The sequence below is a fragment of the Arachis hypogaea genome, chromosome 18, assembly GCF_003086295.3.
Source record: "Arachis hypogaea cultivar Tifrunner chromosome 18, arahy.Tifrunner.gnm2.J5K5, whole genome shotgun sequence".
In the NCBI taxonomy this organism is placed as follows: domain Eukaryota; kingdom Viridiplantae; phylum Streptophyta; class Magnoliopsida; order Fabales; family Fabaceae; genus Arachis; species Arachis hypogaea.
Window position 1 is genome coordinate 125,999,721 of NC_092053.1, and position 17,035 is coordinate 126,016,755.

The 17,035-nt window shown below is 29.6% G+C and overlaps 1 protein-coding gene and 1 long non-coding RNA gene across 3 annotated transcripts in view; one reads left to right on the forward strand and one right to left on the reverse strand.

Annotated features, from left to right (window-relative positions):
- LOC112773160 (G-type lectin S-receptor-like serine/threonine-protein kinase LECRK3) overlaps nt 1–13,177 on the forward strand; it is a 42,234-nt gene extending 29,057 nt beyond the window's left edge. The window contains exon 2 of the mRNA XM_025818221.3: nt 10,501–13,177. Coding sequence (XP_025674006.1) covers nt 10,594–13,071 — 2,478 coding nt within the window. The 5' untranslated portion in view covers nt 10,501–10,593 and the 3' untranslated portion in view covers nt 13,072–13,177. The remainder of the gene's footprint in view (nt 1–10,500) is intronic.
- Nucleotides 13,178–13,961: 784 nt separating this feature from the next.
- Nucleotides 13,962–16,220, reverse strand: LOC112773178 (uncharacterized). 2 transcript variants are annotated; one of them, XR_003187832.3, is made up of 2 exons: nt 15,279–16,220; nt 13,962–14,361 (listed from the first exon to the last, which is right to left on the reverse strand). It is a non-coding gene; the product is annotated as an uncharacterized lncRNA (long non-coding RNA). The 2 variants fall into 2 exon arrangements; XR_003187831.3 differs by having other exon boundaries at nt 13,962–14,371; nt 15,279–16,174.
- Between the last annotated feature and the right edge of the window lie 815 nt (nt 16,221–17,035).

Genomic DNA, 17,035 nt, shown 5'->3' on the forward strand with positions numbered 1-17,035 from the left:
TCAAGGAAAAAACGTCGAGCTCAATTGTCTATGTAAGTTGTAAATTTTAATTTATTTCAGTTCTAATAATATTGTTACTAATTTTTTTATTGCATAAATTATGATTGTGATTTAAATTATTTACATGAAGGTTGAAGTATAATACATTTTTTTAATAATTTTGCAGGAAACGTCTAAAGAAGAATTGAATAGTAGTTGAAGATTCTAAAAACAAGTATGTAACAACTTATATTTACAATATTTGAAATTAGTTTTGAGATATTTGTGTTTAATTATTTTAATATACAATATGTTCAGTTATTTTATAAAAAATAAATTTTAAGTTTCAGTTGTTATTTTTAATTAAAATTATATATAGAATTACTTTTAACTTTTTTATTAAAATAAAAAACTAAAAAGAATATTGGCCCTGATAAATATTGTCTGGTTTCGCCCATATTTCTAATGTTCTAATAAATAATAATAGAAAAATCGGTGCAGGTTATACCGAAAGATACAAGTGGTAGATTTATCTCAGTTTATGGCTTCATGAATGTCCATTGGAGTGTCCTCAGATGGATTGGTCTTGGTGTTTTTGTATTACAGGTATATATATAGAGCCATATATGGTGGTAGAAATTAAATTTGAAATGCATTGAACAACATGCAGTTTAATTAGATACATAGTCAAAATTAACATTATTTTTTACAAATATATATGATGAAGAATATTTAAAAAAAAATTGTATACTAACTCCTTCTCTCATATCTCCATTATATTATATTATATATAAAATAAAAAATTTAATTTTAATTCAAGTTTTGCTATGTATCAAACGATGATGTAAAATATTTTATATTATCAGTGCATCAAATAACTTGAATAAATTTTAGACAACCTTGAGCAATTGAGCTAATTTTATGAGTTGTATATATTTAACTTATATTCAATTCTAATGTGATATTATTATTGGAATATGTCATATAACTGCTCTCGAAATTATATATTTGTTATTACTTTACAAATTGAACTCTTTCAGGTGATCGGCTGATCGCTATACTTCTAGCATTATACTTGAGATCAGTGTTCAAACGTGATGATAATAATGATGATAATGAACGCATTGTGCATCTTCCTCGTGTTAGACCATCCAATAATAATTACAGGATTCATGAAATTCCAATAGTACCAAAACCAAATATCCAACAAGCTATAAGGTCACATGATTAGTTTTTTTTTTTTTTTTTTTTTTTTACATTGCTTAATAATTCCAATGCTTTATATTATTAGTAATATTTTTTTGCAGGAAAAAAGAAGGGGAAAAAAACATGCAACGATTTCATGATTGTTAGACTTTTTTGAGTTGGTATGTGACTCCATATAAGAATTTTAATTCACAATATTCTTTTGAATAAACAAAAATAAAATGGTATCGATCAATGCTGTTTCTCGTAGCTTTCGGATTCTTTCTTCTTGTAAAATAATAATGATGGTATATAAATATATGAGATAACTTAAATATAACGAAATATCTATATTTTTCGTACATCACACAAATATATATACTAATTTATTCATCAAAAGTAAAATATTTATTACTCGCTTATTCAATTATTATTAAATTATCATTAAAAGAGAGGGAAAAAAGGGGTAAAAAGCTTGACATAAATGGTTGAAAAGTTAAATAACTTGCTTATACTAACAATTTAGGCAAATTCTCTGGAATGGATTGGAGAAACATCCATACATATACATATAGATGCTGAGATCAGGTGTGTACTAGACACCGAAAAATGTTATGGAGACAATAATTTTTGTGATTCGTAGCCATTAAATAGTTATTAATTATAATTTTAATGGTGTGAGATTTCATCCAATAGTTCACTTTTTTTTGCTAATTACATGCTGGGCAGAATTTAATAAAGTTGCTGACCCTCTAGACTTTTTCTTAGACACCAACATTAACACGTAGCTTCTTTCTTCTGAGTTTAATGGGAAATTTCAAACTTAAAAATGTGTGACCGTAGGTTGATGTAGATGGGTTGTCATAGCTGGTTGGACGTTTAATTTAGAAAAAGAATTGTATTAATGTGAGTAATTATAGTTTTTGGAATTTGGCTGAATTTTTTTTCTTTTTGGACTTCTAGACTTGAAGACTTTATATTGTGGATTAACAGACTTGAGTGAATTATCTTTTTCCATATATGTTAACATATATTTGCCTAAAAAACCTATACCCAACCTAGATTGTCCATCAAAAATATTTTTAAAGAACAAAAAAGAATTCTGAAAAAAATTTTATTCTCTGAACAAAAAAAAAAAAAAATTAACGTTGATAAAAAAAAACGGTGAATAATGCCTCTCTCACAAGACTAAAATTAATATTTTTTACTCATCATTGTTATCATTGAGTAGGTTAGTAATACTAATATAAAATATATAAATATTATTATTATTCTCAATTTATTATTACATAAAACTTATTACTTTAACAGTAAATATATTTTTATTATTATTGTTACATAGTATAAAATATTTTACTTTTTTTAAAAATATTTATCCTAAAAATTTAATATATTTCATGATTAACGTAATAAATAAAATGTATTATAATAATACATATGTTTTATATATTTAACATTAATCATAATACATATATTTAATATTAATAATAACATAAACTATATTTCTATTAATGTAATAAAATTTGGAGCTAAATATTTTTATAACACGTTAAAATATTAAAAAATATCAAAATTTCAATAGGTACATATATTTCATATTATTCTCTTTTTTTTTGGAAACAATCGAATAATTATTCTTAATTTATACATAAAAAAATTTATTAAAATGTCATTTTATATAACAGACTAAATAGTGAGAGCATCATCTCCTCATTCTTCTGTTATTTTTTCAGTCATGCATCATCTTTTTTTCTTTTCTTTTTTTTTTTTTTTGTCAAAGTTCAAAATAATGTCCCACATATTTTTGCTTTCATAATTCATTTAAGAATGTAAAATTCAAACAATTTTTCATATTATTAGAATATAATGATAAAAAGAAAATTTAGAACTGACTACATAATCTCATATCATACAAAATAAAAAGTCTATTTAGACTAAGCAAATCCGAAAAAATTCAGTCCAATTCTAAAAATTATAATCATTCACATTAATATAATTGTTTTTCTAAATTAAACATACAACCAGTTATGATAATTCATCTATATCAATTTGCGGTCACATGCTTTTAAATTTACAGTTCTCCATGTGACTTAGAAAAAAGAAACTAACTACACGTTAGTGCCTGATATACACACATCTCAACATCTATATGTATGAATGTTTGTCCAATCTATACCAGAGAAATTTAACGTTATCTTCCGAGAAACTGTCGTTGGAAAACTATTTTTGACAAAATCAAACAATTAGAATGGTTCAGTTGATAGGAACCAATTCATAGTCATGTATATAAAAGTCCTCTGTAAAGTGACATTAACCATATTATATATATGAATACTGAAAATAAGTTATTTATATAAAAATATATATTTAGTTATATTACTGTAAATAAATTTAATTATTTTATTATAATAAATTTAATATTTTTATTATGTTAAATTTGATTATTTTGATAATTGATTATTTTATTTAAAAATATAAAAAATAATATATATACATATAAATATATAATAATAAATTTAATATCTAATTTTTTAGAGTTAATAAAAATACTTTTAAAGTATCATATTATTTATTTACAATTATATTATAGACCACCAAGTTAGGAGTGTACATAGTCCGGTCTAATCTGAAGACTCGTTTGGCCTCTAAATTTTTTAGAGGCTAATTTGATATGATTTTACCGGGTTTAAGATCGGGTAAGGATCTCAAAAATAGACCCGATCATTATTGCAGGCCGGGTCTGGATCAAAATGGACCTGACTTCACCCGACTCATGTGTACCTTAAGGTAGCGTTTGTTTTGAGGTATTGAGACTGAAATTGAAAGACTGAAACTCAATATCATGTTTGTTGGTTCAGAGATTGGTACTAAAATTTCTGTCTCTGCCTCCAAAATTTCAGTATTTCAGTACCTCTAAAATGTAGGGACATAGGGGACTAAAATTTTTAGAGACGGAGGCTGAAATTTTAATAACATTTTATACCTAAAATTCCTCATTTCAATTAATTAATTCCAATTTTATCTTTTGTGCAAATTAAATTAGAGTTTCATTCTTATTTCAATTTTTGTCTTCCATTTTACACCAAACAGAATACTGAAATTTATTTCAATCTCTGTCTCTATCTCTCAGTCTCAGTCTTTCCGTCTCTGTCTCTCCACCAAACGCTATCTATAATAAGAGAACTAAAAAAGATATATATGTTTTAAATTAATTTCAATATTATGTTATATTAATTATAAATTTATTGTTTTATTTTTAATCACACTTAGCTTATTAAATTAGAAAATAGATCTAAGAAACATTAAATTAGAATTTATGGACAAATTCAAGTTCAAATATAAATTTCATCTTTTCGATAACAAATTTTTTATTTATAAACAAATGCATCATATATAAATAAATTTTTTTATAAATTATTGTTAAAATTTTAAAAATTCGATATAGACTTAATATAGTTATGACCTAAAAATATTCAAGTTTCATTGAATTTAAGGCCAGATTAAAATCTAAAAAATAAATTCGGTTATATTTAAGATTAAATTTAAATCAGGACAAACCAAAATTTATCCTGCCTATGTTACACTAAGTCACCAACAAATAAATAATAGGTTATATTAAATAAAGTTGTTTAAAAAATTGGCTTGTTGTCTCCTCATACTTTTATTACATATCAGCATCAGAGACCTAGCAAGTCATCTACGTAAATAAATGTATAAGTACAGTGTATGAGACCTAGTCATCTAGGTAAATAAAAGCATAACTTCTCCTCCATAAAAGGTGATTAACATATGATTTAATTATTCTGTTAATCCTTGTAGTTTTATCGAATTTTCAATTAAATTTTTATATTTTTTTTTTAATTGGATCACTGCACTATTTTTAATTTTGTAATACTTAGATCCTTTTTATATCAAAAATATTAAAATTAATAGAATATTTCTCTTAAAATACATGCGACCAAAAATCTAATTAGGTTTTTAATTATAAATACTTTCAATTTGCAAAAAAAAATATTCATTTAACTCTAATATTTTTTACACTAAAAATGACTTAGTTATAAAATTAAAAACAGTGTACGAATCCAATTAAAAAAAATATAAAAATCTAATTACAAATTTAATAAAACTATAGAAAAGAATAGAATAATTAACTCTTTAACATATCTACTTTCATTCTTTGTTTTCACAATTGCATAAATAATACAATTTCCACCATGCTAAATAAATGGAGAAATTAACCCAAAAACTTGGTGTATTATGTGTTATGCTATAATGACGTAAATTTAATTTTAATGAAATTTTTATTATTTTTTCTTCTCATAATAATTATTGGAGTAAAAAAATTTAATGCATCCAAAGTCTATATAGCTTTGGCCTTTGGATGTGCTAGCATTTTTTCGATCACTACTCTAACAATTGTTTTGTAACTTATATTCTTATTACTAGATAATCTCATATATATCTTATGAGAATGTGTTTCCCTAATGTTCTAATAAATAATAATAAAAAAAATCTGTGTAGGTTATACCGAAAGATACAAGTGGTAGATTTATCTGAGTTTATGGCTTCATGAATGTCCATTGGAGTGTCCTCAGATGGATTGGTCTTGATGTTTTTGTATTACAGGTATATATATTTATAGAGCCATATATGGTGGTAGAAATTAAATTTGAAATGCATTGAACAACATACAGTTTAATTAGATACATAGTCAAAATTAACATTATTTTTTACAAATATATATGATGAAGAATATTTAAAAAAAGAATTGTATACTAACTCTTTCTCTCATATCTCCATTATATTATATTATATATAAAATAAAGAATTTAATTTTGATTCAAGTTTTATTATGTATCAAATTATGTATGTCATATCAATAAAAATAACTAATTTTTTTTTAAATGCGTGAGTGGCCATCCAAATATAATTAAACGATGATATAAAATATTTTATATTATCAATGCATCAAATAACTTGAATAAATTTTAGACAACCTTGAGCAGTTGAGCTAATTTTATGAGTTGTATATATTTAACTTATATTCAATTCTAATGTGATATTATTATTGGAATATGTCATATAACTGCTCTCGAAATTATATATTTGTTATTACTTTACAAATTGAACTCTTTCAGGTGATCGGCTGATCGCTATACTTCTAGCATTATACTTGAGATCAGTGTTCAAGCGTGATGATAATAATGATGATAATGAACGCATTGTGCATCTTCCTCGTGTTAGACCATCCAATAATAATTACAGGATTCATGAAATTCCAATAGTACCAAAACCAAATATCCAACAAGCTATAAGGCCACATGATTAGTTTTTTTTTTTTTTTTACATTGCTTAATAATTTCAATGCTTTATATTATTAGTAATATTTTTTTGCAGGAAAAAAGAAGGGAAAAAAAACATGCAACGATTTCATGATTGTTAGACTTTTTTGAGTTGGTATGTGACTCCATATAAGAATTTTAATTCACAATATTCTTTTGAATAAACAAAAATAAAATGGTATTGATCAATGCTGTTTCTCGTAGCTTTCGGATTATTTCTTTTTGTAAAATAATGAAGGTATAAATAGGGCTGGAAGTGAGCCGAGCTAGACCAAGCTTAAGCTCGGCTCACAAAAATTGAGCTTGGCTCACGACTTGGCTCATTAATAATCGAGCTTATTTCTTAAGCTCAAGCTCGACTCACTGAAAGCTCACGAGCTGACTCGAGCTCATAAGCTGACTCAAATAATAGAAACATAAATACATAATCTATAATTCTATATCAATAAATTATAACTTATATATTTTATAAAATATTTAAAAAGATCAATTTTATATATTGTTATATATCATTAAATTATAAATTTTTTATTTATGTCCTATATCAAAATTATATGTAAAAATTAAATATAAAATTTTAAATAATTAAGGTCATTAATATATATATATATATATATATATATATATATATATATATATATATATATATATATATATATATATATATAGTACTATTTCATATGTATATATATAATATTAAAAGTATAGATTAAATGCATATAAGATATGTGTATTAATAATTATATATATATATAATCGAGTCAGCTCACGAGCTAATGAACTGAACTTATCCAAACTCAAACTCGACTCATTTAATTTATGAACTCAATTCCAAACTCAAGCTTGGCTCACTAGCTCACGAGCTTAGCTTATCGAGCTATTAACGAGTCGAGCTCGAGCTAGCTCATAAGCTGACTTGACTCACTTCCAACCCTAGGTATAAATAAATGAGATAACTTAAATATAACAAAATATATATATTTTTGGTACATCACACAAATATATATAATAATTTACTCATCAAAAGTAAAATATTTTTTACTCGCTTATTCAATTATTATTAAATTATCATTAAAAGAGAGGGAAAAAAGGGATAAAAAGCTTGACATAAATGGTTGAAAAGTTAAATAACTTGCTTATACTAACAATTTAGGCAAATTCTCTAGAATGGATTGGAGAAACATCTATACATATAGATGTTGAGATCAGGTGTGTACTAAACACCAACATTAACACGTAGCTTCTGAGTTACATGGAAAATTGCAAACTTAAAAGCGTGTGACCCCAAGGTTGATGTAGATGGGCCCATATTGATATAGATGGGTTGTCATAATTGGTTGCACGTTTAATTTAGAAAAAGAATTGTATTAATGTGAGTGATTATAGTTTTTGGAATTTTGTCGAATATTTTTGGCTTTTGGGCTTCTAGAGTTGAAGACTTTATATTGTGGATTAACAGACTCGAGTGAATTATCTTTTTCCATATATATTAATATATATTTGCCTAAAAAATCTATACCCAACCTAGATTGTTCATCAAAAATGTTTTTAAAGAACAAAAAAGAATTCTGAAAAAAAATTTATTCTCTGACCAAAAAAAAAAAAAATTAACGTTGATAAAAAAAAGTGAATAATCTCTCTCACAAGACCAAAATTAATATTTTTTACTCATCATTGTTATCATTGAGTAGGTTAGTAATACTAATATAAAATATTTGAGGAGTACTAGGGAGTCAGTAATTTTTATGTTTTGTAACCATCAATTAGTCATCAATAGTGTTTTTAATGGTGTGAGATTACATCCAATGATGGAAAATTCCTTACTTTTCTTTTGATGGTTAAATGCTGGCTACAAAACACTAAAGTTGCTGGCCTCCTAGACTTTCTCAGATTATTATTATTATTCTCAATTTATTATTTCATGATTAACGTAATAAATAAAATATATTATAATAATACATATGTTTCATATATTTAACATTAATCATAATACATATATTTAATATTAATAATAACATAAACTATATTTCTATTAATGTAATAAAATTTGGAGCTAAATATTTTTGTAACACCTTAAAATATTAAAAAATATCAAAATCTCAATAGGTACATATATTTTATATCAAAATCTCTTTTTTTTGGGAAACAATCGAATAATTATTCCTAATTTATACATAAAAAACTTATTAAAATGTCATTTTATCAAATGGATTAAATAGTGGAAATATCATCTTCTCATTCTTCTGTTATTTTTTTGGTCATGCATCATTTTTTTTCTTTTTTTTTTGTCAAAGTTCAAAATAATATCCTGCATATTCTTGCTTTCATAATTCATTTAAGAATGTAAAATCCAAATAATTTTTCATATTATCAGAATATGATGATAAAAAAAATTTAAAACTGACTACATAATCTCATATTATATAAAATAAAAAATTCATTTAGACTAAACAAATCCAAAAAAATTAAGCTCAATTCTAAAAATTATAATCACTCACATTAATATAATTATTTTTTTTTAATTAAACATGCAACCAGTTATGATAATCCATCTACATCAACCTGTGATCACACGCTTTTAAATTTACAATTCTCCATGTGACTAAGAAAAAAGAAGCTAGCTATGCGTTGGACCGTTGGTGCCTAGTATACATATACCTCAATATCTATATGTATGAATGTTTGTCCAATCTATACCAGAAAATTTGCCAACAATTTAACGTTATCTTCCGAGAAACTGTCGTTGGAAAACTATTTTTGACAAAATCAAACAATAATAGAATGGTCCAGTTGATAGGAACCAATTCATAGTCATGTATATAAAAGTCCTCTGTAAAGTGACATTAACCATATTATATGAATACTGAAAATAACTTATTTATATAAAAATATATATTTAGTTATATATATATATATATTTTACCAAAGATATGAGACTCGATCTCGCAATCTCTTAGTTGAGTATGAGAAGACTATGACATTTGAGCTATTACTCATTTGTATATATTTAGTTATATTACTGTAAATAAATTTAATTATTTTATTATAATAAATTTAATAATTTTATTATGTTAAATTTGATTATTTTGATAATTAATTATTTTATTTAAAAATATAAAAAATAATATATATACATATAAATATATAATAATAAATTTAATATCTAACTTTTTGGAGTTAATAAAAATACTTTTAAAGTATCATATTATTTATTTACAATTATATTATGGATCACCAAGTTAGAAGTCTACATGGTTCGGTCTAGTTCGAAGACTCGATTTGCCTCTGAACTTTTTAGGGACTAATTTGATATGATTTTACTGGATTTAAAACTGGGTAAGAATCTCAAAAATAGACCCGATCATTATTTTAAGTCGGGTCCGGGTCAAAACGACCCGGCTTCACCCGACTCATGTGTACCTTAATAAGAGAACTAAAAAAGATATATATGTTTTAAATTAATTTTAATATTATGTTATATTAATTATAAATTTATTATTTTATTTTTAATTACACTTAATTTGTTAAATTAGAAAATAGATCAAAGAAGCATCAAATTAGAATTTATGGACAAATTCAAGTTCAAATATGAATTTCAACTTTTTTATAACAAGTTTTTTTTTTATAAATAAGTGTATCATATATAAATAATTTTTTTTATAAATTATTGATAAAACTTTAAAGACCCGATTTAGACTTAATATATCTGTGGCCTGAAAATGTTCAAATTTTATTGAATCTAAGACTAGATTAAAATCTAAAAAATAAATTCAAGGTATATTTAAGATTAAATTTGAAACAGGACAGATCTAAATTCATCTTGCCTATGAACACCCTCCACCAAGTCACCAACAAATAAATAATAGGTTATATTAGAGTTGTTTAAAAAATTGGCTTGTTATCTCCTCATACTTTTATTACATATCAGCATCAGAGACCTAGCTAGTCATCTACGTAAATAAATGTATTAAGTGTATGAGACCTAGTCATCTAGGTAAATAAAAGTATAACTTCTCCTCCATAAAAATGAAAGACTTCAATGAACAAATAATAGTAAGAAAGAAAGGGGAAAAAAAAAACGAAAGCCATGGCCAAAACACGTTCCAATTCCCTGCTTCAAACTCTACTTGTCTTCTTCGTAATCACTCCTATAATCACTGCTATTCCAGATTGTAGTAATCCAAGTAATGCCCTCTCTCCTCTATCCACACAACCTTCATCTCCATGGACTTCACCATCCAAAGATTTTGCCTTCGGTTTTCAATCTGTTCAATTCAAGGATCCACGCTGTGTCCCTCTGCTCTCCATCTACTTCACCAAATCACCCAACAAGACCATTGTTTGGTACGCGAAACCCAACCAAGAAATCCCGGTTGGGTCCTCTATCCATATCACAAACAATAGTCTCGTCATATATAACCCCAAAGGAAGTGAAATTTGGTCCCGTCCAGAAAAGAAGGACAAAATGGTAACTTGTGCTTCTATGCTAGATACTGGAAACTTTGTTCTTAAAGACAACGACGGTAATATAGTTTGGGAGAGTTTTGAAGAACCAAGCGACACGCTTCTCCCCGGTCAGAATTTTTCCAAGTCTCAGCCATTCAATTTGCAAGCTCGTCAATCGGAAACAAATTTCTCAACTAACAATAACTTCAATCTCAGCTGGCAAGGCGATGGCAATTTGGTACTTTACTATTCTCAAAATCACCAAGAACATGAACAGGCGCAGAATTATGCATACTGGTCAACCGGAACTGACGGTCGCGGATCGGGTTTATTCTTCGATAAGTTCGGACGGATTTACGTGAAGGATGATAATAACACTGAGCTGGTCCAAGTAACAAACGGGAACCCAGGTTCAACTCAATATTTTTACATGGCGAGATTTGAATCTGATGGAGTCTTCAGGCTGTACCAGAAGACTAAAACGGTTACAAACGAGGAGGATAACTGTTCTTCTGGATGGACAATGTGGGAACAAGAACCTGATGATATATGTGTTCTTATGATAGCTCAGAATGAAAATTTTATCTGTGGGCCTAACAGTTATTGTGTTTCCATAAATGGAAAGCCTCAATGCATGTGTCCAGATAATTATTCCTATTTTGTGCAGCCTAATGATCCAAACAACTTAACAAGTTGTAGGCCGGATTTTCCGCCTCCCAGCTGTCTGGTCGACGGCTGGGAGATGGATCCGGCCAAGGTGGATTTCCATGAACGGCAGAATTTGGACTGGCCTTTCTCCGATTACGAGTTGGTGAGCGGTGATTTCGATAACTACACGTGTCGAAAAAGGTGCCGTGACGATTGCTTCTGTGCCGCGGCTGTATATTCCGTTGATAAGGACAATGTGGCACAATGTTGGAAGAAGAAGTACCCTTTGAGTAATGGAAGGTATAGTACGACAGCCGAAAATGGAAAAACAGTGTTCCTCAAGTTTCGCAAGGCAGGGTATGGTAACCAACATCGATCTTATTTAACACTTATTTTGTCATTTCTTCTTGGGAGCTCGGTTTTCCTCAACATTCTGTTGGTGTTGGGAATTCTTGGAATTTACATGTTCTTGCGCAAGAGAAAGATGTTAGGGCAGCAACTAGTTGCGAGCTTGGCGCCGGAGACGGTTAGAAGCTACACATACAAAGAGCTTGAGAAGGCGACACGTGGATTCAAACTGAGATTGGGTCAAGGTGCTTTTGGAACTGTGTATAAAGGGGTATTAGAATTAGGGTCTAATACAAAAAGATATGTAGCTATTAAGAAGTTAGATAAGGTGGTTGAAGAAGGTGAAAATGAATTCAAAACAGAGGTGAGTGTGATAGGCCAAACCCACCACCGGAACTTGGTTCGGTTGCTTGGTTACTGCGACGAAGGGGAGCATCGTCTTCTTGTGTATGAGTACATGAGCAATGGTTCATTGGCGAGCTTTCTTTTTGGGATTTCTAGGCCTCATTGGAATCAAAGAGTGCAAATTGGATTGGGAATAGCTAAAGGACTCACATACTTGCATGAAGAGTGTAACACCCAATTCATTCATTGCGATATCAAGCCTCAGAACATTCTTCTGGACGACTTATTCGCACCCAGGATATCCGATTTTGGGCTGGCAAAGCTGTTGCTGGCGGAGCAAACTCGCGCCACTAGGACGCACGCGAGAGGGACTATTGGATACTTTGCACCTGAATGGTTTACAAAAGCTTCAATCACAAGCAAAGTCGATGTTTATAGCTTTGGAGTGGTGCTGCTAGAGCTCATATGCTGCAAATCCAGTATTGTGTTTTCAATGTCAAATGATGAAGAACAAGCGCTTATAGATTGGGCATATGATTGTTACAAACATGGAAATTTGGCTCAGTTTGTTGAGAATGATGAGGAGGCAAAGAATGATATTAGAAGGGTGGAAAAACATGTTATGGTAGCAATTTGGTGCGTTCAAGATGATCCTTCACTAAGGCCTTCTATGAAGAAGGTTGCTCAAATGCTTGAGGATGTTATTGCTGTACCTTTGCCACCTCGACCTTCCATGTTTTGTTCATCATCTGCAACTTCGTTTAGTGTTTCTTTTTGAATTTGATTTGTATTTGTATAGTATAGTATATATTATGGACTGCCATTAAAATTATGCTTTGTTCATGTGATGATTTTCTATAATATATAGTAATTTTATAAGCTAACTATTATCTTATTATGGTCATACTAATAACTAATAGCTAATTAATTAGACGCAAACATGTTATCAGCAGAACTTTAATTTTACCATAGACAGAGAAGAACAAATAATCCAAGCAAAGAATAGACCGTGTGAACTACTAATAAGTTGAGTTGGATTAACATGGAGCCATAACCCCAATGATATCAGATAAAGAATTCTTTCTACACCTATAGATGCTAGGTGTTGCAACCAGAAGAGAGAGAGGGTGCCATTGGAACAGAATGGGAGACAGTGTCTGTATTCATAGGACCCAGTTTAAGCCAGCGTTTTAGTATTATAATTTGGGAGCCACTCACATCAAGTTATCAAAAACAACTTTTTTTAAAGACACCTTATATCTACCAATTATCTATGGACATAGTATAGTGATTAGATTTGGTTTAATATGATCGGTTTTTGCCAAAATCAACAATCCGAATCGGTTTATATAAACCGGACCAGATGATTCTTAATTTTTTTTTAATTTGAAAATTCTATCCCCTTCCACTTTTGTTCCTCTCTCGTAGCCTCACTAAACTCGAGCTCGCTCATCTCTCTCACTGGAATTTGGCTTATTAGCTCTGGAACTCAAGCTCTCTCCCGCTCTCGTCTCCGGCCTCTCTCACTGTCTCCGGTCTCGCACTCAAGCTTGTTAATACTCTCTGGGTCGTCAGTCACCACTGTCTCGAACTCAATCGTGTTCGTCGTCGCCGGTGACAGAAGTAGCAGATTTCAAGACCGGTCGGTGTCGTATCAAATCAAGCATGGAGCATTTAACACTATTCAATCATACCACTAAATTTTTGCAAGAGTACTTGTCATCCTATGAGCCAACCTGAAGTTCAATTTTATATGTCCGGGGCTGCCCCAGCGCAGCAGCATCTGAAAATTCAAAATTTACATCAGGATGTAGCTCATGGTCAAAAGCATTCCCTTCTTCACCATTTGGTGGTAGATGATGCTCTGGTGTACCATTGCACTCAAGAGATTTTTGGTAGATATAAATCTCCTATCCTTGTTTGTTGGTCCATCGCCCCCATTGGCTTAGTGATGCTAACCAAGCATTTCACAGATTCATGTCGGAAAGTTATATCCTGCGTTGGAGACAAAGCTGTGGTTGAGCCTGTGGATGGCCACAATGCAGTTTTAAGAAGGCCGTTGACAATCCTGCAAATATCTGATTGAATTATAGGAGTTTAAATACTAAATAAAGATGCAGAAATCACAAGAATATACATGAATATTTTCTAGATTCATAATGAGGATCCCAAAAAAGGCTCTAGCTTAAGAAAGAGAGTACTCTAAATATAACATGTAAGCAAACTTCTTAATAAGAATATAATACGTAAGCAAACGGAGGGGAGAAAAGCTATTTCAATTAACCTCAATTTACCACAGCCAAACCCAAACAAAATACTTAAGCACGTTAGCAAATTTCTTTAATTGAATAATGACAACTGTTAAGGTTTAATAACAGCAAAATATTACATAAGCATGATACTTTTCAAATATATTTGAAGCATCCACGCCACAATCATAATTGACAAAAGTGTCAATTATAATTTGAGGATCTTGAGAGATTTTGTCCAACAAGTTGAGAACAGTCATTTTCTACAAAAAATTGGGCTGAAGACATTCTCTAGAACCCGGAGAATAAGCATAAAAAAACATGCCAATTTCCTTTTTCAATCCTGATCTGAATTTAGATAACAAGTTCATGAAAATTGCACACTGAAGCTGGAAAATGGCCATAGCTAAGAGGGCACTGTTCTTTAATAATGACAGGCAAAAATACTGCTTGATAGTATTTAGAAACTTGCACCATGAAAAGCAAAGATGAGTCTGACAGATACAGAAAAGTATGCCAGTTTAGAATTCAAAGTTCATAGTCATGTAATAGCAGAAGTGGTTGTAATTCGGTAGTTTCAACATCATCAAATCTCTACAAAAGTGGAAGTCACAATTTGAAAAAGTCCCCAGACAAGAATTGAACCTCATATGGTTTGAATTATGCAAAGTATAGAAATAAAATGATTATGCTAATAAAGGAGCAATTATAAATGATTGAGTTGCAACTATGATACCACTTGTCTCTCATTCTCGCGCCACATTGAGCTGCCATTATCTATGACTACCTTAAGGAGTTCCAAGGACAAAATTTTCCCTCTCAAGAGGATACAATTGTCAGGGTGCTGCTGAGATGAGAATTTCATGTACAGTTTGCACAAATTTTTGAAAAGAAGAAAATCATCCTCCCTTATTTTACTTTCCCCAGGTCCTGTTTCCCTTATTTTTGGAGGGGAGGCCTGAAAGAGGAGATTGGGATTGGTTGGTGCCTGAAGTGGTCGATTCAGATTCAGACTCAAACACTGATTCGAGCTTGTCAAGGGTTGCTTTGCAGGCCGCGACAAGGTGAGAATGCTTGCATCACGCGGCGTTCTTTATGATCTTGTCGAGTGATGGACCGAGCACTCGACCGCACCATGAAGGACCTCCGAGGGATTGCGATGCCGACATTTTTTTCAGTGATGAAATATATACAACAGGAAATATTCGATCATAGAATTTACTTGCTCGCACGCATTTACTGATCTGTGTGAATAAGGAACAGAGGTGAATTTTGCTTAAGTCCGTTCAAGGATCCATTCTCTCCTTTGGCTGGAGATTTAAGAATTACAATCCTGCATGAAGAACAATATAAGCATAACTTCGTCATTTCCAGGTGATGAGATAGGGGGCGACGACAACGACCAGTCCTGGGATCTGTTGCTTCTGCCGCCGGCGACGACGAGTGCGATTGAGTTCGAGACGGTGGTGACTGACGACCCAGAGAGCGTTGACGAGCTTGAGTGTGAAACCGGAGATAGTGAGAGAGGCCGGAGATGAGAGCGGGAGAGAGCTTGAGTGCCAGAGCCAATGAGCCAAATTTCAATGAGAGAGATAACCGAGGTCGAGCTTAGTGAGGATGTGAGAGAGGGACAAAAGAGGAAGGGGATAGGGTTTTCAAATTAAAAAAAAGAAAAGAATTATTCGGTCCGGTTCGGTCTGAATTGTTGATTTTGGTAAAAATCGATCATATTAAACCAAATCTAATTACTATATTATGTGTCTATAGATAATAGGTAGATACAAGGTGTCTTTAAAAAAAAAAATATTTTTAATAATTTGATATGAGTGGCTCCCAAACATTAATAACTAGTAATATAACTGGTAAGACCATTAATTAGCAGAATAATTAAGCATTAATATTTTTAAAAAGAAAAATAATTTGTAAAAGAAAATTATTTATTATCTGATATTTTTGGCCCAAACATTAACTACAACCCATCAATTTAGCAAAGCGAACTGGGTGGGAGACTACAATTATATGGCGACGGTCAGAAACTATTCATTCAATTAAATATTAAAATTTATTTTTCTTTTCGTTGAAAACAAAAATGAAAATAATCAAACTAATCAGTCCTTACGTGTTTTTTTTAGCTCAAGATCAGTAAGTCCCTAAACATATTTTTTATTATTTTATAGATATTCATATAACACATTCAAAATAATACGATAATACATAAAATACTTTTTATACACATCTAAAATTCATTTAAATTTGTGTTTATATTTTTTAACATAAATAATTTTTTAACACATCTAAAATAATAAAATAATACACAAAATATTTTTAGTATACATCCAAAATTCATTCAAATTCATGTTTATGTTTTTCTTAATATAAATAATTTTGTAACACATCTAAAATTACAAAATTACATAATAAATAATTTCTTAATATATTTAAAACTTATCCAAAAATAATTATGCTCATTGTTCTTGTTAATTAGAACTAAAA